Raw genomic sequence first — 25,217 nt, forward strand, 5'->3', positions numbered from 1 at the left:
GGGCTTTGATCTCTCAATCATCAACTAGGGGCTGGGGGAAGAATTAGATGTTTTTCTCTGGCTAATACCATTACTCTTCCACAAATAACACCTAGACATTTAATGTATGTTAATGAGATAATCTGTTAGTACTTAACACAGAGTATAAATGTTCAAGAAATGTTAGGTCTGTCCCCTCATCACAAGAAATGCTTACAATACAGAGATATCTGAAGTCTCTCTGTAGCTATACTGAAAATTCGTTAGGCTCAATTCATAAGCACTTTGAAGGCCAGGCTCATTGGCTCACACCTATAATCCCAGTGCTTTGGGAGGCCAAGGCAGGAGGACTGCTTGAGTCCAGGAATTTGAGACCAGCCTGGGCAACATAGTGAGACCCCTGTCGCTACAAAATTTTTAAAATTAGCTGGGCATGGTGGCATCTACCTGTAACTCTAGCTCCTCAAGAGGCTGAGGTGGGAGGATCACTTGAGCCCAGGAAGTTGAGGCTGCAGTAAGCTATCAGCATGCCACTGTACTCTAGCCTAGGCAACAGAGTGAGCAGAATGAGACACTGTCTCAAAAAGCAAAAAACAAAACAAAACAACAACAACAAACCCCAGCAATTTGAAGTTCTGCAAAGTTTTAAATTTTGATATAAACAAATACATATAATTTTTCTGGTATACTATACTAGTTTGGGTATGCTTTTTTCCAAGTGGTGGCAATAGATGATTAAAGTACACTTCAGTTTAGTCCCATATATACTTTGTCTATGGGGGGGGTCAGCTTCAGGATTCATATAAGGAAGTTACATAAATATAGGGCACTAGTGATGAGAGGGCTCTTTTTATCTTCTCTAACTAGTAAAATTATCTAAGATGATGCTAGAAGAGTGCCCATGTATTGCTAAAGAAGACAGAAAAAGCCTTCCTGCCCAGTGGCCAGAGAATGTCCTCTGTAGAGGTCTTGTCTGGGTTAACGTGGACAAAATAAATGAAAATAATATGAACAAGTCAACATGTCAATCAAGAAGATAACTTACTAATGTATATAGTATTAAGTTGACACAGGGTATAGGTCTGATATCCAGAGAGGTAGTCCTGGGTTACTCAAAAGACAGATTAAACATGCAGTGAAAGCACTGGTAAAGATGAGTCACCAAAAATATGAGGAAAGGCATTTTGGGAAAGACATAATATCTGAGAGTTTAAAAAATTAGATATAATATGAGAAATCAGAACTTTCTTGGACCTCCTTATACTTACTTTATGTTTTAATATTGTTTTTAGTCTGAATAACATATACTTTCAATGCTTAGGCATTCTAAAAGTCTTATTCCAGCCCTGTTGAGAGGACATGTTGGAAAGTTTTGGCTTGGATTTGTTTTAATAAAAGAAAAAAAATTAGAGGTCAAAACCCATGACTTCATTAAAGGACACAGCAAATATGTTTGTGTCATTTTATTTAAAATATTTTTCTATTTTCTAAATAGCTTTGGCATAAAAAATATATAAACACAAATGATTTAATTTTAAAAAGTGCATTTTATGAACTTCACAAAGAGTAAATGTGTAATGGAATAAGAGATGAGGAACAGAAACCCACTTACTGAGTTGCAGAGGGCCTGTACTATTTCATGTCTTTGTTTAAAATCAAGGCTATGTTAATGATTAGGTATGGTTAAGGCTCTCCTAACATATCAAGAGGTCCTCCTATGATACCATGTCACTATCTTTTGAGGGATTTAGAAGAATGATAAGGGATCTAGGAACATATTCTGAGTCACCTTGTAAAGAACAATAATAATGACAGCTAACATTTACTAGGCAGTAAAATGTTCTAGATACTACATTAAGGACTTCTTTGATCATCTCAATTCTTTGAACAATCTCATATATTAATTTCTATTATTATCTCAAAACTCAGACTCTACGCACTTAGAATAATTTGCCTAAGGTCATGCGGTAGGGCTGAAATTAGAAGCAAATCTGTTGGAGTCCAGGTCTGCCATTTTAACCACCATGTTATACTGAGGAAAGGGTAAGCCTGTGCCTTTGAGGCAATTATCACCTTTAATATCAGAATGTCTTCTTTGACTGAAGGACAAAAACCAGCTGGGTTATTTTCACCAACTCTGCAGCAAATGTCTTGCAGTTACCACATTATTAAAGCTGTATGATATGTTGACATAAAATCCAACAAGGTAATTACAATAGAATTCTAAAGTGTTTTATAAATTTCTAACTATCATAGAAAGAACTGCAAATTGAAATGTAGTAGTTCCTGTTTTAGTCAGCATATTATGGAAACTTTAATAATTCAATTACATGTTTAGGTACCTCCAGAGATGTTACAGTAAAAAGTGTTTTAAGAAAAAAGAAGGCATCATTCTGACAGAAAACAATTTTTAACTTTTTCTCTTATATCATCCAACTCATGATAAAAAGATATTTTATGTTACTGGAAAAAACACTAAAATAGTACCATTAAATACATAGATTATAAGAAAAAAAAAAAGACTCCAAATAAACAACAACAGAAAAGAATGAGAGGAGGGAAAAGGATCAGAGTTTCTCAGAGAAGTCATCTTTTCTTGTGTGTCTGATAAACTAAAATGATTCAAAGACTGTAAATTGAATTATTCCAGTCCCAAGTGCAAAGAGGTAAGAGAATTTGGTAACTTAAGATTAAAAAAAAAGACTTACCTTTAGGAGAGCCAAAGCTACATGAAAGATTATGTTCAAACCCTGAAATAGAAAAAGAAAGTGAAAATTAGTAGTGCCACATATACCACGATTTTATTATTTCCCCAAGACTTCCATATATCTTTAATAAAATTCCTAATTGCTTTCATCTTCACAAACAATAACTAAACCATGAGATTTTTTTTTTAAGGCATTTTCTTTCCCTGAGTGGCTTGTTGTAAATTTTAGGTGCTATTTAATCAATGTTCACGTAAAATTGTTTTTACAATAAGTTATTTCCCTTCAGTCAATTTCTGGATTATTTGCATGTGCCTAAGTCTTATGAAAATCAAATTCCTTGCTCAAGCTGGCATAATGATGCAGAAGTCTAAAATTATTAATTGAAATTCCTAACCCCAATCTAGACATCTCGGTGTTACAGTTAAACTACAAGTAGCAGACAGAATAAAATAAAACAAAACAAGGCAATGTTGCCGATAAGTGGGACAGATTGTGTACTGGAGGCTTTAAGTATCACACTGCATTTCCACTACTGTTCTTACTGTTTTCTTATTTGTTTTAGTGATTGCTTTCAAGTATTATTCGTATAACTAGAGGTGGTCATTAGGGGCTATCTGCCAGACTTCCTTTTCTTTTCTGGAAACCATAGCAATATTTCTTTAGAAATAAACAAATTAAATTGTTCTTGAAGAAGCCATTCTAGAACTGAATTTTGAACTCTGGGTTCTGACCAATTGCTCTGAAGAGATGTTGAGTTATTAAATTCAAAAGATAGAGAATCTTATATGATAAAGATAACAATCAGAAATAAGTTTGCTACAAAATGTGCTGTTTCCTTGCCATGCAAGTCATCATACATAAGAAAAAAGATATTTCAAGTATGAGTTGGCATAAGTCCCGTAAGTCCAGGGTCTATTTCATGTGCCCTCTTCATCGTGGTCACTGATACACTCTGGCTAGCTTTTGGATATGGAGCTGTACCAAATGTACTACCCAAAAAGCTTACAATAAACCATGTTTTTTCTGTTTCTGAAATAACTCCAGAAGCAAGGATTAGGCCCAGATATTTAGAGTGTATTCCTGTTATGATTTGCTAACATAACCTTTCACATTCAGCTACCAGAAATATGACATAATGATGGAAGGAATGAATGATAAACACAAATATTCAGTTGGTTAAAATATAAACCAAATATTTTTAGTTTGGGGTTTACTCAGTTAATTCTTTAAGAAACCAAAAGAAGTAGGAAATAAGTATAATCAGGCCAGGAGATAAAAACAAATGAACGCAGTTCATAACCATACTAAGCAATTATCCTAGACTGGTTTTGATCACAATTTACCAACTAGAGAAAAGAAAGACTATTACAGATTTTAAAATGTGGGTTACAATTGAGCAAAATTTGCTTTCTGAATCAAAATTTCACTTCTTACCCATTAGCTGCTGCCCACCTGCCAAAACTTAAAGGCCAATATAAAAGAGACCTACTGCCCTGTTCTCCAACTCTGTCCACCACCACCACATCACAACTGCTAGGCAACAGTGAATTCTCACAACCTGAGTGCTTATCAGCTTGCCATCAGAACCTGATCCACTATTTCTCTGGTTCTTGTTTTTCCAGGCACTGCTCAAAATGTAAACCCCTCTCATCTCTGTTTTCTCATCTTCATAATGCTCTGGTCCTTTATCCTAAGCCAGTTTCCTCCTACTCCTCTCCTTCCCAAATCCTTTCATGGTAGCCTTTGGAAACTCCACTCCATGTTCAGCTACCTTGGCTGTATTCTTAACCTCCCTGTCAAACATTCCCCCCAAATTCCTTATATTCACAGGAATAGTGAAATTTCATTGATTCTTATAACAACTTATAAAATGATTGTCATTTTTTAGAGTATGAATGTGACTAGCCCAATATTATCATGTGAAAACCAAAAAGAAAATTCTAAGCCCTCCAACTGACTAAATGGAGGACCAAAGGGACCCAACTAAACCTGAAAACATAGTTCAGAACATGATAGGAAGGCGGAATCAGGCATGCCTCATTATACCCTCCTCCCTTTGGAGTTCAGGCACACAACTAACCAGCATTAACATTAAAAGAGAGATCCTAAGACAGACAGAAAAGACCCTGTAGCAATAAGATACCAAATTCCAACCTGACTCTAAGTATAGCATCACATGGCAGATAGCAGGGCCCTGAAAGAAACCAAACTATTTTATCCCAAAATAGATTCTTTAACATATTTTGAAATGGTTCTAAAAAGCTGTCTCTTGTGGGGAAAATTTGCATTCTATAGAGGATTCCCTTCTCTTTCCAGGTCATTTTATGATCCTGAAGACAGATTGGCTGAGAGTCTAGAACCTTTTAAGGATCTCTAAAGGAAACATTTGCCATTTATTGCCTCTGGGAGTGGTTACCTAGGAGACTTCATACACATAATAAGAACCCCAGTCTTTACAACTCCTTATCTTAACCCAGACACTCCTTTCTATTGATTCCAGGTTTTTAGATAATAACAACTCTTTCAACCAATTGCCAATCAGGAAATCTTTGCCAACCTGGGCAACAAAGTGAGACCCCCTCTCTACAAGAAAGTAAAAAAAAAAATTAGCCAGGTGTGGTGGTGCACACCTGTGGTCTCAGCTTCATAGGAGGCTGAGGCAGGAGGAATGCTTGAACTGAGAGGGTGAGCTGCAGTGAGTCAAGATCACACCATTGCACACCAGCCTAGATGACAGAGCAAGATCCTGTCTCAAAAAACAAACAAAGAAAAAGAAAAGAAAAGAAAAGAAAAGAAAAGAAAAGAAAAGAAAAGAAAAGAAAAAGATAACATTTTTGAATCCACCTATGATCTGGAAGCCCCAGCTTTGAGTTGTCCTGCCTTACTGCACTGAATGAATGTATGCTTCACATCACATGTATTGACTGATGTCGTTTTTGTTTTTTGAGACAGAGTCTTGCTCTGTCACCCAGGCTGGAGTGCAGTGGTGCAATCTTGGCTCACCGCAACCTCCACTTCCCAGGTTCAGGCGATTCTTGTGCCTCAGCCTCCAATGTAGCTGGGGCTACAGGCTCTGCCACCACACCTGGCTAAGTTTTGTATTTTTAGTAGAGCCAGAGTTTCACCATTTTGGCCAGGCTAGTCTCAAACTCCTGACCTCAAGTGATCCACCGGTCTTGGCCTCCCAAAGTGCCGGGATTACATGTGTCAGTCACAGCGCCCGGCCTGATGTCTTTTATTATTTTTATTTTTTAAACAGAGTCTTGTTCTGTCACCCAGGCTGGAGTGCAGTGGCACAATCAGAGCTCACTGCAGCCTTGACGTTTTGAACTCAAGCAATCTTTCCACATCAGCTTCCCAAGTAGCTGGAACTACAGGCATGTGCTTCACACCCAGATAATTTTTTTTTTTTTGGTAGAGAGGGTTTCACTATATTGCCAAGCTATTCTCGAACTCCTGGCCTCAAGCAACCCTCTGCCTCAGCCTCCCAAAGTGCTAGGATTAAGGGCATGAGCCACGTGCTCGGCAATGGATTAATGTCTTATGTTTCCCTAAAAGATATAAAACCAATGTGAAACCCAATCACCTTGTGCACATGTTCTCAGGACCTCCTGAGGCTGTGTCATGGATCATAGTCTATAACTTGGCAAAATAAACCTCTAAATTGAATGAAACCAGTCTCAGATGCTTTTTAGTTTATATATGTGTTTAGTAACAGGCTAGAATCACCCCCTCAAGCCTCCTGATGTCTAGTCTAGTGAGATTTTCTCACACAGTGCTGGTATAATGTGCATAGTAAATGCTTATTTGAAGACTTAATGATTAAACTACACTAGCTTTCCCAAACTTTCTGGGGTTGATTTATTTCCCTGTGGACCCAACTAGACCAATTTACAGAATTATCATCAAATTACAGTAAGAACCCCTTTCTTCAATTATCTCAAAATCAAACAATTAGACAACCAAGCTGTGCAAAACACAAAGAACTTACAAGTAAAAATTAAATAAAGATCTCTAAATAGCCAAAATGGCTCTCACAAACACCAAGAGAAATCTTTGCTCAACTTTTTATTCTATACATACTTCCAGTTAGTTTGGTGATATGATTTTGAAGCTTGTAGATATCAGAAGTAGCAAACCACCAGATAAAATATGTGCCAGATGGGATCAGGGATAGATAGCCTATAGTGACAGTTGTCAGAATTAAAATATCAGATCTCACAGAAATAGAAGACATAAAAAAAAAAAAAAAAAAAAAAAAAGATAAAATGCATAGCTCTCTGGGTCCACTTGGGGGAGCCAATAATCTTCAATAGTTAATTATTAACTACTGTTAATTATCACTATTAATAATGACAATCTAGCAGGATTAATGAATGCTTATATCATGTTATAATACTGTGCTTAAGGGAGGTGAGTGTGTGTTTTAAATAAAAAGTAGATAATGATGTTTTGAAGTTTGGGAAGCTAAAGAGGAAACTTTCAGTTACCAGAAAAATTTATATATGTAAATTCTTTAAACAAGTTCAGAAAAATAAGGTTATATGAAGCTCTAGACATTAACCCATAAAAATAAAGAAAAGTAAAGACTTCATAAGCCTTGAAGTAAAACAAAACAGAGTGGCTCAACAATGCAAACAAATACACTTTAAGACATTTGAGTTGATGGAATTCAGAAAAGAACTTGTTATTCTATCAGGTTTTTGTTTTGTTTTGTTTTGTTTTTAAGAGATAGAGTTTTACTCTGTCACACAGGCTGGAGTGCAGGGGTGTGATCACCACTCGCTGCAGCCTCAACCTCCCAGGCTCAAGCAATTCTCTCAACTCAGCTTCCAAGTAGCTGGGACTACATGTGTGTGCCACCATACCTGGCTAATTTTTTAACTTTTTTTGTAGAGATGAAGTATCCCTATGTTGCCCAAGCTGGTCTCCAATTCCTGGGCTCAAGTGATCCTTTTGCCTTGGCCTCACAAAATGCTGGGATTATAGGCATGAGACACCACACTCAGCCTTGAAATGTATTTTTAAAAGCAAAAGATGTCATACATTTTCAAGATGCCTCCAGTTTTTAGGAATATGTAATCCCCAGCAATTTGTTTGTTCTTAAGAGGAAAACATGTACCTAGTAGAAATCAAAGGGCTAAAAGTTTGGAGAATTATTAAGAGTAAAAAACAAGTAAACATGTTACGGCCACATCATTTATAGTACAAGGTCTAACTCCAAATGCAAAATAATAACCAACATCTACTGAGTATTTTGTATGTGCCAAGATATGAATGAATTACATTAAAGGCATGTCCTTATTTCATCCCACAACCACCTAAAATTCCATTTTATACACAAGGAAATCAAGATTTAAAGAAATCAAAGTAACTTTCCTAAGTCCAACACCTAATAAGTGCAGATCTAGGATTTTAACCTAAGCAGCCTAATTCCAAAAGTGGTACTCTAAACAATTAATTTAGACAAGATGATTCAATGAATATATGAATTAATGAATACATCTCTTATTTGGATATTATTTAATGTGTCCTCTACTTCCTAAAGGATTAAAGCAATTCTTTCCATTTAAAGGCAGGTAAATTTTGAGAGCAGAGAGTAAAAAGATAACAAACAAATTTAGTTCTTCTACCAGAACTAAATTCTATTATTTGTTTCCACATTGAAAACACTTACAAAAAGTAGCTGACTGCTTGCAGTATATGAGGCAACAAAAACCCAGCTTGCTGTGGGAAGAAAGGGTCACCACCTTCCTCTAATGACAACTGATTGAGATCAGCCTTGTATGCATGAAGAAGTAGATTTTTAACTGATTTGGATACTGCTATTTCAAAATTCAATGACATTCTGGCAACATCTTTGCTTTAAAGAACACCTACAAGTAATTGCCCCAAATTGAATAATTGCTCCAAAGTGCAGATCATGGTGTTCTCAGGTAGGCCAAGGATTAAGCACCCACAGTCTTGCATAACATAACGGCTGACAGTAGAGCACCCACTGAAACAAAGACATCGAACATTTTGGCTCTGATAAGCAGGCAATCGTGGGTTCAGAGGGAGCTGACAGATTGCGTGAGAAGCTGTCAAAAACTTAAGCTGACAGCACTGAGAACAAATGCTGAAAAGGTAGTGTCAAAAAGTACCAAGTGTGCATCAGCACCTGGGTTCTTAGGGATCAAAATAAAAGGGAAATAATGGAAATCCTAACAACAAGTCAGTAACCCAAATTACCAAATTATCAAACCAAAAATGGCCAAAGTAAATGAAGCAGGTTCACAGACAAAGCTAGAAGAAATGGGGTTCTGTCCTTTCTGACCCATCCAGAAGAAAACATACCACCCTAGGAAGAGATAATGACTAAATGAGATAGCATACATCAAATAAACTGAGTATTTGGTAAATATTCAATAAACGTTAGCAATTATTATTAGGTTCATGTATTCATTGCCTAATATATCCAGTATTTTATATTTTTCACTTAATCCTCTCAGTAACTCTACGGCATATGTGTTATTGCCACCATTTTAGAGATGACTAAACTGAAGCTCAGAGACAGAACACTGTTAGTAAATGGTAAAGCCAGGCTATAACTCAGGTCTATCAGACTAAAGCAAATCCATGCTTTTTTCCACTAATTCCATATTGAGTGCTAACTCAGTGAGGCTTTGGTTAGATATCTGTGACGGATTAAAAAGTCCCAATTCTTTGATGCTTCTCCCATTGAGAGTTAAGGTCTCTGTTCTCTCATTTCAACCTGGGCAGACTATGGTACTGCTTTTACCAGTAGAATATGGTGGAAGTGGTGCCATGCTAGTTTATGTGCCCAGTCCTTGAGATATTGACAGCTTTCATGTCCAGTCTGTTGGAACACTCACTCTTAGAAGCCAGCTACCATATAAGAAGTGCAATTATACTTACACTCCCATGCTCTCTAAATAACCAAGCAATCACAAGAAGGCCTGGAGGACCAGATATCATCAGTAAAGAAGAAAGACCAAGAATCACCAAGGTGGTAGATATGTGAGCAAAGAAGTCATCTGGAAGTGAATCAGGTGGTCCAGCCGATGCCAAGTGGATCAGAGATGAACCACATAGCTGAATTCCAAAATTTCTGACTCATGAGATTGTAAGAAAATAAATGATTGCTTTTATTTTTTTCACTGGGAAATAATTTCAGATTTAGAAAAAATTTGCAAAAACAGTACCAAGAGGTCCTACATATCCTTCACTCAGTTTCACCCAAACATTAACATCTTACGTAACCACAGTATAATGATCAAAACCAAGAAACTATTATTTTTATCAAATGCCCCACTAATGCCCTTTTTCTGGTCCAGGATGCAATTCTGGATTATATACTGGATTTGGTTGTCATGTCTCCTTAGTCTCCTTTCATATGGGACCGTTTTCAGCCTTTATTTTTCATGACCTTGATGCTTTGGAAGAGTATTGGCCAGTTATTTTATAAAATGTCTGTCAATTCGATATGTCTGCTGGTTCCTTATGATTAAATTCAGAATATGTATTTTCAGCACAAATACGACAGAAGTGATGATGTGCCCTTCTCAGTGCATCCTTTTTTTAAATTATTATTATACTTTATGTTCTAGGGAACATGTGCACAACATGCATGTTTGTTATATATGTATACATGTGCCATGTCGATGTGCTGCACCCATTAACTCATCATTTACATTAGGTATATCTCCTAACACTATCCCTCCCCCCTCCCCCAACCCCACAACAGGCCCTGGTGTGTGATGTTCCTGTTCCTGTGTCTAAGTGATCTCATTGTTCAATTCCCACCTATGAGTGAGAACATGCGGTGTTAGGTTTTCTGTCTTGCGATAGTTTGTTGCTTCTCAGTGCATTCTATCAGGAGGTTACATAACATCACTATATGTCTCACTATAAAAATCATTATCCCTTTAAAGTCACTCGGTTTTCATGTAGCTTCTTATATATTACAGGTAATCAGAAGAAAACCCCTTTGACTTCTCTTTGATAAATTTCTTGCTGCTATGATTTATAAAGCAATGCATTGTTTCAAAGAAAGTAGTGAAAGTGATAGATAATTAACAGGCAAAAAGAAATAAGTTAATACTAGCTGCCCTTAAATATACGTTCTACAGCAAGAATATTTAGAATATTAGCCAAAAATTCTTTTACTTTATTCTGCTTCTCATGTTTTAAGCTCTTTATTTTAGGATGGCTAATGGTGCTTGATGGGGTAACGAAATAAAACGATGTGATGTTTGGGTTTTTGTTCTGAATGTCCACTAGAGGTCAGGATTACAGCACTGAAAATCAATGGCTTTTTTTTTTTTTTTTTTTTTTTTTAATGATTTCACAGAGCAACATAGTAGCCTTGTATACAAATTAAGACATGCTGTTTTACCTAGGTAATACCATTCAGGACATAGGCATGGGCAAGGACTTCATGTCTAAAACACCAAAAGCAACGGCAACAAAAGCCAAAATTGACAAATGGGATCTAATTAAACTAAAGAGCTTCTGCACAGCAAAAGAAACTACCATCAGAGTGAACAGGCAACCTACAGAATGGGAGAAAACTTTTGCAATCTACTCATCTGACAAAGGGCTAATATCCAGAACCTACAAAGAACTCAAACAAATTTACAAGAAAAAAACAAACAACCTCATCGAAAAGTGGGCAAAGGATATGAACAGACAGTTCTCAAAAGAAGACATTCATACAGCCAACAGACACATGAAAAAATGCTCATCATCACTGGCCATCAGAGAAATGCAAATCAAAACCACAATGAGATACCATCTCACACCAGTTAGAATGGCAATCATTAAAAAGTCAGGAAACAACAGATGCTGGAGAGGATGTGGAGAAATAGGAACACTTTTACACTGTTGGTGGGATTGTAAACTGGTTCAACCATTATGGAAAACAGTATGGCAATTCCTCAAGGATCTAGAACTAGAAGTACCATATGACCCAGCCATCCCATTACTGGGTATATACCCAAAGGATTATAAATCATGCTGCTATAAAGACACATGCACACGTATGTTTATTGTGGCACTATTCACAATAGCAAAGACTTGGAATCAACCCAAATGTCCATCAGTGACAGACTGGATTAAGAAAATGTGGCACATATACACCATGGAATACTATGCAGCCATAAAAAAGGATGAGTTTGTGTCCTTTGTAGGGACATGGATGCAGCTGGAAACCATCATTCTCAGCAAACTATCGCAAGAACAGAAAACCAAACACCGCATGTTCTCACTCATAGGTGGGAACTGAACAATGAGATCACTTGGACTCGGGAAGGGGAACATCACACACCGGGGCCTATCACGGGGAGGGGGGAGGGATTGCCTTGGGAGTTATACCTGATGTAAAGGACGAGTTGATGGGTGCTGACGAGTTGATGGGTGCAGCAGCCAACATGGCACAGGTATACATATGTAACAAACCTGCACGTTATCCACATGTATCCTAGAACTTAAAGTATAATAAAATAAAAAAATTAATTAATTAATTAATTAAATTAAAAAAAAAGAATTCTGAGCCAAGGCCTTAAGAAGCATCATATTAAAAAAAAAAAAAAAAAAGAGACAGAGAGAGAGACATCAGATCCTATCATTTCTCTTCCAAATCTTGCTTTTCTTCCCCACTTAGATATTATGTTTTACCAGGTCAGAAATTTGGACTGACTGATTTCCTCAGTGTCCAGAATAGTGCTTGGCACATAGTAGTGCTAAATAAATAGTTGTCAAATGAGTGATCAAAGTACAAAAAAAGGAGAGACATAAAGGGCACAGGGGGAACCCAAAGGTAGAAAGATCAGTACTTCTTGGGTAGACTTGGAAATGTTTCACAATGCAGTAGATGCTTACAAAGCAGTTTTGCCCGAATGAGGTAGAGAAATAAATACAAATTGGTCACGTTAAAGTATTGGGAGGAAAGCAGTGCAAACCAACAGCACAGCATCTGTAAAGGCAGAGAGAAACAAAGCAGCCAGAACTGCTGGTGATCTGGGAGGGATGAGACCAAGAAAGTGCATGTGAGGGATGAAGCTGGAGAGGCAGGCAGGTGTTTCACTACTTGCTGGCTCTCCTTGACCCCTGCAGCCTGCTGTATCTTGGTCCCAGCTATTATCAGATATAGGGATAGCTGGGCAACATAAAAGAAATTTTATTTCCCTTGAAGTCTGACCCGTTCCTCCTTTTATTCTTTTTTGGAGAGGCAATAAAGCATGGTGGTTATGAGACAGATTCAGAGCCAGCCTTCTTAGGTCTGAATCAACTTTGCATCTCCTCCCAACTATATGACTTACAGTTATTTTAACTCTCTCTACCTCAGTTTCCTTATACACACCTCAGAGAGTGTTTTTAAAAGAATTAAACAACTTACTATATGAAAAATACTTAGAAAAGTGTCTGACACATAGTTAAGCACTATATGTCCGGACACATTATCATGTTAAAGTCCCCCAAACAGTTTATTAGATAGACCATGAAATATCACTAAACAGGACAGAGTCTGGGGAAGTGCATCCATTCATGCCTTTGGATGCCAAATCCCAACCACTGTAAACAGATATTGATAATAAGCAGAGAATTTGAGGAAAATAACCAGGAAGGCAAATATCCCTCCTGTTCTAGTGTTTACCAGCTTCATTGTGTGGATTTGCCTCACACCTAACTGCTACTGTTCTTTTTACTATAGTATGCCTTTACTTCCTTTTGTATTATCCTAAAAAATAAAAAATAGAGTAGATAACACTTGGTTGAATTTTTCATGTTACTGAAGATGCCTTTGAAGGTGCCCTTTTCAGGGAAATATTCATAATTCCTTTGATCTGTTCTCATGCGAACTAATTTTAAATTCATTTGTTCACCTATAAATTATCTTCAAGACTCTTATAAATTGTCTAAAAATAAAACTAGACAGAATTCTGTAGCATAGGTCCAAATACCACAGTCTACTATTAAAGAATTACCTAATCTACTTAGAGTATTAACTTTAAGCCCTAATGCTAAGCTACTATCTACTCCAGCTTTGAGCTTGAGATCAGTCATGGTTCTTTCAACCTTTACTGTCATACTTAAGTCCTCTTCTTTTAAACCAGGGTATTGAATTAAACTACCTGTAGGGTTCCTTTCAAGTCTAACAATTCATGATTTTTTTTTTTTTTTTTTTTTTTTTTGAGATGGAGTCTTGCTCTGTCTCCAGGCTGGAGTGCAGTGGTGCAATCTCGGCTCACTGCAACCTCCACCTTCTGAGTCCAAGTGATTTTCCTGCCTCAGCCTCCCAAGTTGGGACTACAAGTATGCACCACCACACCCAGCTAATTTTTTGTACTTTTAGTAGAGACGGGGTTTTACCATGTTGGCCAGGATGGTCTCAATCTCTTGACCTTGTGATCCTCACACCTCGGCCTCCCAAAGTGCTGAGATTACAGGTGTGAACCACTGTACCCAGCCCATGATTCTTTATGATTCGAATATAGTAGAAAGATAGTCCCTTGTTTTTTCTGATTTTAAAAGAAGAACAGATTGAACAGGTGTACAGAGACATGGAAGTCTTTAAGTTCTAGTTCTCAGAAGATGTAGCAAGGAAGACAACAACATTACCATGAAACAGTCTGAAAACCAAGACGCATTTACAGAACACGCCTATAGAATCTAGCCTTTTAAGACTGGAATAATTTCCAGAGATCTTGCAAAGTTAAAGAGAGGGTGAGTCTACGAATGACAGTGAAGATGGAAGCCAGGAATGGCAAAGAAAAGAAAATTCTCAAGTTGGGAGTTCCAGGGTATAACAGGGTTTTTTGTTTGTTTTGTTGGTTGATTTTGCATTCAGATTATCCATTAGAAAAAAATATACCTCAAAAGTATTATAATAATCTATTTTTCACAGATGTAAAAGCAAGAGAATTAAAAATCATGAAAAAGTTATCGAAGTACACTGGGTAAGTTTCTTTTCTAGATATCTTAAACATGACAAGTATCCGGATAGGATGACAGTGCAAGCTGTCCATACAAATCCTAGTAGCTCTCATGACATTTGTCTAGTCTCACAGCAATGCTTGTGAATGTACTGGGCTACACTAGATAAAATCAAGACACTGGTTGGGCGTGGTGGCTCATGCCTGCATTCCCAGCACTTTGGGAAGTCGAGGCGAGTGGATCTCTTGAGGTCAGGAGTTCAAGACCAGCCTGGCCAACATGGTGAAACCCCTTCCTTACTCAAAATACAAAACAGCTGGGCATGGTAGTGCGTACCTGTAATCCCAGCTACTGGAGAAGCTGAGGCAGAAGAATTGCTTGAACCCAGGAGGTGGAGGTTGCAGTGAGCAGAGATTGCACCACTGCACTCCAGCCTGGACAACAAAGCGAGATGCTGTTTCAAAAAATAAAAATAAAATAGCAAGATACTCCTTAGCATCACTTCAGGGGAGGTAGGAAGAAAGGGTAATATTATCCTTATATATAAGATTTCATTTGGAAAAAACTTTCTACTCATTAAGTTTTTTTCTAGACCACAATTTTTACTTTTTAGTCAATCTATACATTTCTGAGAAGTCATTTTATGCCTCTTTTAATTTCCTTTAGGACCCTGAACTTGTGTAACTAGGCTGGATGACCCCTCAGGTGTGAACAACTAACTCTATGACTCTCTGGCTAAAACTAAAGGATTCCTTCTCAGAGAAAACTGTGGATAGACACTTTATCCTGTTGAACCCACACTGGTGCACTGGACACAAGAGTATTCAGTTTTAAATATAATCAACCAGTGTTGAGGAAAATCCAAACATCAAGAGAACAGTATTCTCACCCAAAAAAAAAGGTCTTATTGGAGTCAAGTAATTACTCTAGAATTTACAGAGAGTCATTGGGGCTAATTTGTTTGGGTTTTTTTTCTGCCTTTTATTTTAGATTCAGGGGGTACATGTTCAGGTCTGTTACCTGGCTATATTGCATAATGTTGAGGTTTGGGGTGTGAATGATCCCATCACCCAGGTACTGAGCATAGTATCCAGCAGTTAGCTTATCAACCCTTGCCCCCACCCTTTTACTCCCCTCCTCTACTAGTCTAGAGTTGTTCCAATGTCTATTGTTGCTATCTTTATGTCCCTGAGTAGTCCATGTTTAGCTCCTATTTACAAGTGCAAATATGAGGCATTTGGTTTTCTGTTCTCGTATCAATTCACTTAGGATAATGGCCTCCAGCTGAATCCATGTTGCTTTAAGCGACATGATTTTGTTCTTTTTGTGGCTGCGAAGAATCCCGTGGTATATATGTACCACATTTTCTTTATCCAATTCACCACTGATTGGTACCTAGATTGATGCCATTTTTTGGTACTGTGAATAGTGCTGCAATTAACATGTGAGTGTATGTGTCTTTTTGGATAGAAGGATTTGTTTTCTTTTGAACATATATCCAGTAATGGGATTGCTGGGTCAAATGGTAGTTCTGTTTTAAGTTATTTGAGAAATCACCAAGCTCTTTCCATAGTGGCTGAACTGAATTTACATTCCCACCAACAATGTATAAGTGTTTCCTTTTCTCCACAGCATCATCAGCATCTGTTATTTTTACTTTTTAATAATAGCCATGTTGACCGGTGTGAGATGGTCTCATTGTGGTTTTGATTTGAGTTTCTCTGATGATTAGTGATATGGAGCATTTTTTCATGTGTTTTTTTTTTTTTGGCTGCTTGTATGTCTTCTTTCGAGAACTGTCTCTTCATGTCTTTTGTCCATTTTTTAAATGAGGTTGTTTTTTGCTTGTTCAACTGTTTACGTTCCTTATAGATTCTATGTATTAGACTTTTGTCAGATGCATGGTTTGCAAATATCTTCTCCTATTCTGCAGGTTGTCTGTTTGTTCTGTTGATAATTTCTTTTGCTATGCAGAGGCTCTTTAATTTAATTAGGTTCCACTTGTCAATTTTTTGTTTTTGTTGCAATTGTTTTTGAGGATTTAGTTTCTTTCCCAAGGCTGATGTCCAGAATGGTGTTTTCTAGGTTTTCTTCTAGGATTCTTACAGTTTGTGATGTCACATTTAAATCTTTAATCCTTCTTGAGTTAATTTTTGTATATGGTGACAGGTAGGGGTCCAGTTTCATTCTTCTGCATATGGCTCGCCAACTATCCCAGCACCATTTATTGAATAGGGAGTCCTTTCTCCATTGCTGATTTTCAATGACTTTGTCAAAGATCAGATATTTGTAGGTGTGCATCTTTATTCCTGGGTTCTCTATTCTGTTCCTTTGGTCTAGGTGTCTATTTTTGTACCAGTACCATGCTGTTTTGGTTACTATAGCCTTATAGTATAGTTTGAAGTCAGGTAATGTGATGCCTCCAGCTTTGTTCTTTTTGCTTTGGATTGCTTTGGCTATTTGGGCTCTTTTGGTTCCATACAAATTTTAGAATAGTTTTATTTAGTTCTGTCAAAAATGACATTAGTGGCCGGGTGTGGTGGTTCACTCCTGTAATCCCAGCATTTTGGGAGGCTGAGCCGGGTGGATTACCTGAGATCAGGAGTTCAAGACCAACCTGGCCAACATGGTGAAACCCCATCTCTACTAAAAATAAAAAATTAGCTGGGCATGGTGGCATGCGCCTGTAGTCCCAGCTACTCGGGAAGCTGAGGCAGGAGAATCTCTTGAACCTGTGAGGCAGAGGTTGCAGTGAGCCAAGATTGCGCCACTGCACTCCAGCCTGGGAGGTTGCAGTGAGCTGAGATAGTGCCACCGCACTCCAGCCTGGGCGACAGAGTGATGAGACTCAGTCTCAAAAAAAAAAAAAAAAAAAAAATTGACATTGGCAGTTTGATAGGAGTAGCATTGCATCTGTAGGTTACTTTGAACAGTATGACCATATTAATGATACTGATTCTTCCAATCCATGAACAAGAAATGTTTTTTCATTTGTTTGTGTCATCTATGATTTCTTTTAGCAGCATTTTGTGGTTCTCCTTGTAGAGATCTTTTACTTCCTTGGTTAGATGTATTCTTAGGCATTTTGTGTGTGTGGCTCTTGTAAAGGGGATTGCATTCTTTATTTGGCTCTGAGCTTGAACATTATTAGTGTATACAAATGCTACTGATTTTTGTACATTGATTTTGTAACCTCAAATGTTACTGAAGTTGCTAATTTTAGCTTTTCATTTTTTAATGCTATAAAAATTTAAAGACAATTTGAAGAGGAAAGAACTAGGTAACAAGTTACAAATAGAAATAAAAGTTGTAGTTGAATTTTAAATGGATCCCAATTAAATATTTATAGGTCGTAATGCTTGGACAATAAATAACTGGGTTTTGAATATAATTCTCTTTAATAATTTCTCTCAGCAATGTTACTGCTGTTTAACATTGGTACAAATAACAAAATGTAACTGCTGACTAATAAAATTTAGTGCTGAGAGTAAAGAATAAGAAATTAGTCTGGAATATCTTCTGCAGACAGACTCTGGATTCCTTTCCTCTTTTACAAAGAAATACAGTTATAATGATTGGCACATGAGATTACCCAAAAAAGAAAATCAGATTTTGGTGGATTATTTTTCTTTTTTTAAAAAATTATTTTAAGTGACACATAATAATTGTACATATTATTGGTTACAATGTGATGTTTCAAAACATATATGTTGTGTAATGTTAAAATCAGGCTAATCAGCATATCCATCACCTGAAACATTTATCACTGTTTTTGGAGTGTGAAGACACAGAACCTTTTATTCTTGCCATTTTAAGATATATAATAACTTGTTATTGACTATAGTCACCCTACCATGCAATAGAATACCAGAACTTGTTCTTTCTTTCTAATTGCAATTTTATGCTTTTCAGTCATCCTCTTCCCATCCATCTCTTTCTTTACTAGTTGTTTTTCTGTTTGTTGTTTTCCAAAGCTTTGCTACAGAAAAGGCATTCTGTGGGGGCAGTATCAACATTGCTTAAGTGTAAGTTACATGTGCAAACTATCAGGTTCCATATCCTATAACCACCAACAAAATCCGAATCAGCATTTAAATAGGATCACCATGTGATTCAAATGTGTACTAACATTTTGAGGCCCACTTACTATAGTTCCTCTGGCTCAAAGAGTTTATGATCCTATAGCAATGAAATCTGATTCTTAACAAAGGTGTCTTTGAAATAAGGTAAAAGGGAAACTCGCTGGACCTGGAAATAACATTTTAGTGAAAGGAAAGGATTGTGCTATGCATATGACAAGTGTTATTTAATCCTCACAACAACCTTAAGCAATTGACATTATTATCTTCTTCTTACAGAAAGGAAAACAGAAGTGCTACAGAGCTGAAATTATTTGCCTAAGGTTGCATAGACTGTAAACAGCAGCTTACAGGAAAGGTGCCTGAGTAGTCACAAAACACAAACCAAATGAGTCAACCAACAAATGTTTACCGATTACTTCTATTTTCAGCAAAAACAAAATTAAGACAGAATATGATGAGTACAAAATCTTGTGATTCATGTAAGTACTAAAAATAATCAGATATAAAAATAATTTTACATAAAAAAGAAACAAGCCACAGGTCACAAAGTTTCAAATGGGCCACACTTCTGCTTTTTTCATTTCATCTATTTTGGCATTTTTCTTTTAGACACTGTACTTCTGTTATGTGTAGTGTTTCAAAATATAAAATACTTCCTACAAACAGCAGATGGCACCATGCATCAGTGAAGGAATGACAAAAAGTCAGAAAAATCAAGCTGTCAAATTTCTATCTTTTAGAAAATGACTCAAATTTTCTAACTAGCCTTATAATAGTAATAGATAATTTAAAAGACCTCAATTTGATAATTCACTAATGATGAAGTTATTTTTTCCCTCTCTTTATCCTAGCAATTAGACCACCAGGAAAGGAAGTTACTTTTGATTCAGACTTGCTGATAACAAAAACAAAATTATGTGAAAAAATAAAAGAAGAAAGAGGTATGCTAATATATAAAAAGTCTGCCAAGGCTGGGCATGGTGGCATACACCTGTAATCCCAATGAATTACTTTGTAGGCTGTGGAGAGAGGATTGCATAAACCCAGGATTTTGAGACTGGCCTGGGTAATATAGGAAAAAAAAAAAAAAAAGAATCTGCTGAAAATTAACCAATAAGAAGAGCTACAGAGATGTTAGCCCAAAAGTCACAATATGAAAACTCCAACCCTGCAAAGATTTCTGGAAAAATAAAAATTCAAAGAGAAAATTCAAAGTGTTAAATTATTAAGCAAACACAAATCTAATGCAAAAGAACCATAAAATAATTATTATACCCTCATAATTTATTTCACTCAATAATTTATGGTATTGAATTATCATGGGAATTTTATTTTTGTGTCACTCAAACTCATCGCAATTCTTTTCTTTAACTCCCAACGCTCATAAGTACTGTCCCAGAACACAGTAAAAACCTCAGAGGCACGTTAAATCAAAACACTGTTACAGTATAAATAAGCCTTTCCTTTTATTTGACTCAGCAAGCCAGCAAGCTATCAAGCAAATAGATAGTACTTCAGAGACTATTTCATTCTTGGACACATAAGGCACCTGCACTCTTTTTTTCAAAGACAGGAAAGTTATAGAAGGAAAAAATTGAAAGACCAAAAATGAAAATAAAAAGTAAAGTGAGGCAAAAGTTATATATTAATTCTTTCAGTTTATAATTCCACTAAATCTCTTTTCCCAAATAGAAAACTTGTGGGAGAGAAAAATGGAAACCATATTTTGGAAGTAAACAACAACAACAAATAAACCTTACCAAAAATTTCCCTGCAATATATTCCTCTTTCTCAACCTTCACACTATGTATTTAGTCTTTTGGGGATGATGTTTCCTATTTTCCTAGACAGGTCTTTTTCTTGGGAGACATACCACCAATAATATTCTTAAGAGTTTAATTTATAGTTAGCTTTGACTTCAATTGCAAGTTCATTGCTGAAACATTCAACTAACCACCATCAACTCTTACCCGAGCAGTAGCTCCTAACTGGTTTCCCTGGTCTCCTTATCCCCTTCAATGCATTCACAACAGCCATAGTCATTTCTGAAACAGTTAAGTCAGTCCATCCAATTCCATGCTTAAAGATCTTCAATGGCTTTTTCCTGCAGTTAGAATGAAATCTCATGTCCTCCTCAATATGGCCACCAAGCTCTGGTATAATATGGGTCCTATCTACCTCTTGGCCAACTGCTCTTATGTTCTAGAAAGTCTGGCTTTCTTTTAGATCCTCCCACCCAAGAGCCTCGAGCATGCACTTCCCCTACTCATCACCACAATTTCTCCTACTCATCTCTTAGATCTCAGCTTTAAATGTCACTTACTCAGAGAGACCATTCTTGAAACCCTAATCTAAAATAGATTTCCTTGTTACCAAATCTTGACGTAACTTGTAGTTTCCCTTTATAACATTTATTATAATATATAGTCATATACATTTTTTGTATTTATCTGTCTGCCCATTAGTGTATTAGCACTATAGATGCAAAGACAATGTCTGTTTGTTAACCATGGTATGTTAGGATTACCTCAGTGTCAACACATTAAAGTGTGTTCAATACTTAATAAATGAAAGAATAATTGAATGAATAAAAAACATTCCTTTCAGTGAATATCTCTGATCCTCTAGATGTTAAATTGATGAGATATTAGCTATTTTTCTAGAGATAAGACAAAACCTCACTTCAAAACAATTTGGAAGCATATGCTGCTCCCTTTTTGGCTTCCCTGGCATCCTCCTAACTGCTATAAGTACTAGTCTGTCTCATATTCATATTCTCATATCTGGAATTAGATAGTCACCCACTTTTTCACTCCTTTCAATGCCTTTAAAAGTAATTACTCATGAGTCTTTTTAGATTTCCATGTAAGCCTTTAATAACTTAACCTTTAGAAATCTAGTTATCTGCTGACATCATGTAACACATTAATGTATTCTATGAATTCTTTTTTCCTCCAAATATAAAAAGTCACATCATGTAAATGGCTATAAAAGAAAATTTAATACAAAATTTTAAATATATATGATCCCTCCCTCAAAATTCCACAAAAATGTAGCACTGTTAGACAATTGGGTGGTATACCATGTACTCTTAAAACGCATACTTAATACAAAAGATAAAAAGCACAAGTGCTAGAGGACAGACGTACAAAACAACAAATAATCCACAATGTCAGCATTTATCCTTAATGTTCAGTTTTTAATGCAAATATGCCAGCTGCTGTCACAACACAAATTATTTTGACTCTCTCAGAATTACTTTTCTCAGATATCAATTTCACCATGGCATTACCTTGAAAAACTTTCAGTGGCCTCCCATTTATATAACTATGCATCCCAAACTGTGGTGTGACAAACCCCTGAGGTACAAAGAGCTGTGTGTAAGAAAAGGGAAAAACAAGGCAAATATGCTATATCTCTTTGGACAAGTTTTACTTAAACATGTGAAAAAAATATTTGTACTAAGACAACTATGGCTCTATTGTGCAGCAAAATGCAAAATTTACATGTATTTTAAATATATGATATGCAACTTCAAAGAAGCTTTGAGATTGGGAGACTACTAGACACATAATACACACTGAATATATATTTCAAAAAGACATCACAGAAGACTTCACTCATTTATTATATAAACAGTGACTACTATGGCCCAATAGTGGGATTGAACAGTAGTTATTCTCCCACTTTAGATTAGTTATTACCTGTTCTTATGACCTTATGTCCAACATATCACTACTCTCAGTATAATATTAGGATGCACCATAGGAAACTGCCAATATTCAAAAATTTTTGACTTACAAAAACAGCAAATTCTGGACAGGCATGGTGGCTCATGCCTGTAATCCCAGCACTTTGGGAGGCTCAGGTGGGTGGATCACCTGAGGTCAGGAGTTCGAGACCAGCCTGGCCAACATGGTGAAACCCGTTTCTTTTTCTTTCGAGACGGAGTCTTGCTCTGTCGCCCAGGCTGGAGTGCAGTGGCACAGTCTCGGGTCACTGCAAGCTCCACCTCCCGGGTTCACGCCATTCTCCTGCCTCAGCCTCCCAAGTAGCTGGGACTACAGGCGTCCGCCACCACGCCTGGCTAATTTTTTGTATTTTTAGTAGAGACGGGGTTTCACTGTGTTAGCCAGGATGGTCTCGATCTCCTGACCTTGTGATCCACCCACCTCGGCCTCCCAAAGTGCTGGGATTACAGGTGTGAGCCACCGCGCCCGGCCGGTGAAACTCGTTTCTACTAAAAATACAAAAATGAGCCGAGCATGGTGGCAGACACCTGTAATCCCAGCTACTCGGGAGGCTGAGGCAGGAGAATTGCTGGAACCCAGGAGGTGGAGGTTGCAGTGGGCTGAGATTGTACTATTGTACTCCAGCCTGGGCAACAAGAGTTAAAACTCCGTCTCAAAAACAAAACAAAACAAAACAAAACAAAAAAAGGGCAAATTCCTATGGGTCAACATAATGTAAGAGTCTGTCTATCTTACTTGTATTGAATCACCCCAACATGCCTCCTTTTGAAAATGTTTATCAGTTCTGTGTCTCCATCAAGTACTGTGACCTGCCTAATAGAAAGCACAATATATTGGCTGAGGCCAAAATAGAGCCAAAATATTGGCTGAGGGTGCAGCCTTGGGCAAATATCTGAAGTTCCATATTTTGGAAGAAAGAAGATTGGTAATGGAATCCATCTCCTTCAGGTTAAGGCATAGAAGATTCCTGCTAGCCATTTATCACTACTGGTAGAAGCTTGAGATAAAGGCCGAGTGCAGTGGCTCATGCCTGTAATCCCAATACTTCGGGAGGCTGAGGCAGGTGGATCACCTGAGGTCAGGAGCTCATGACCAGCCTGGACAACATGGTGAAACCTCATCTCTAGTAAAAATACAAAAAATTAGCCAGACGTGGTGGTGGGCGCCTGTAATCTCAGCCACTTGGGAGGCTGAGGCGGGAGAATCGCTTGAACCTGGGAGGGGAAGGTTGCAGTGAGCCGAGATCGCGCCATTACACTCCAACCTAGGCAACAAGAGCGAAACTCCATCTCAAAAAAAAAAAAAAAAAGAAGAAGAAGAAGAAGTTTGCGATAAAAAAGCAAAAATGGGAAAGGCTAATCATGATACTCATATTCCTAGACCCTAATTAAGCAAAGTACTTGTCCTACATCTTACATATAACAAAACAATATACCATTCATATAAGTGTAGAATCTTTTAAGCTTGATCATCTGTTTCTATTGTGAAAGAAATAGGATTAGCCAAAGTAAGTGTAACTGGCATCAACCATAAAAAAATTGAGTATCAGCCAGGCGCAGTGGCTCATGCCTATAATCACAGCACTTTGTGGGTGGGGAGGGTGGATCACAAGGTCATGAGATGGAGACCATTCTGGCCAACATGGTGAAACCCTGTCTCTACTAAAAATACAAAAATTAGCTGGGCATGGTGGCACTTGCCTGTAATTCCAGCTACTAGGGAGGCTGTGGCAGGAGAATCGCATGAACCAGGGAGTCAGAGGGTGCAGTGAACCGAGATGGCGCCACTGCACTCCAGCCTGGCGACAGAGCAAGACTCCATCTCAACAACAACAAAAAAATTGAGTATCAAATCCTACTTTCTCTTTAAATAAAAAAAGTATTTATGAATTTGATGTTTTAAAACCTTTGATAATTTAGAAAAAGGAGTAATTTTAGATTTTCAAAGGAGACTTAGAGTTTAATATTTATAGAATACTATTGATGATCATATACCATTTATCAATTCAGTGCAAGTAAAAATCTGAATAAGCCCCCAAATACTTTGTATTGGGAAACTGCAGATCTATCTACATTCCCCTATTTGGTAACTGCTAACTCTAAAAAGTTCCATCTTGTTCTTCCCCTAAATCTTCACGAAATAAAATACCTGCCTATTTTAAATTATAATTTATCCTGCTACAACACTGCTGTGAAACAAATCTGATCCACATACTATTGCTGAGGAAGTTTAGTTATTAAAATATGCATCTGTTCTCTGTCAACTTGGCTTTGTTGAAAGGCCCACAGTAACATCTGACCAAGAAAGCCTTGAGAAAAATCAACACACCAAGGTTTTCATCCCCAAAATAAACACTAAAAACACAGCAACCACAGAACATTGCTGGATATTTCCCTTAAGTTTTGTGCTTCTCTGAATTCATTACCTTGAACTATTATCTTTCTTCCTAGAATTTGCCAAAGTAACAAATTCAAAGAAATGAAAAAGTACACATTTCATGCTTCTGTATGGCTGTCTTCTTGTTCCTCCAGAGAAAGTATCACACCTATATCATTTGATAACTCTCATATGGAACAGAAAGTAATACCACACAACTCTTTGCTGCTGATGATTAAAATGATCAAAAAGCACATGTCCTTTAGCCTAAACACATTTCAATGTACAAGTATACACAACTGTTAAATCAGTATTTCTTAGTTTAGTCATTAGGAAATAAACCTGAGTATATTTGTTAAACCTGTAGATTTCTAGAGCCATAT

The 25,217-nt window shown here is 37.0% G+C and overlaps 1 protein-coding gene across 5 annotated transcripts in view; it reads right to left on the bottom strand.

Annotated features, from left to right (window-relative positions):
* The window catches only part of RABGAP1L (RAB GTPase activating protein 1 like), a 795,491-nt gene that overhangs the window by 246,931 nt on the left and 523,343 nt on the right, over window positions 1–25,217 (bottom strand). For all 5 annotated transcript variants that reach the window (XM_037986171.2, XM_073011765.1, XM_073011766.1 and 2 more), the window contains one exon: window positions 2,688–2,729. In XM_037986171.2, the coding sequence (XP_037842099.1) occupies window positions 2,688–2,729 (42 nt within the window). The remainder of the gene's footprint in view (window positions 1–2,687; window positions 2,730–25,217) is intronic.

The sequence above is a fragment of the Chlorocebus sabaeus genome, chromosome 25, assembly GCF_047675955.1.
Source record: "Chlorocebus sabaeus isolate Y175 chromosome 25, mChlSab1.0.hap1, whole genome shotgun sequence".
Lineage (NCBI taxonomy): Eukaryota > Metazoa > Chordata > Mammalia > Primates > Cercopithecidae > Chlorocebus > Chlorocebus sabaeus.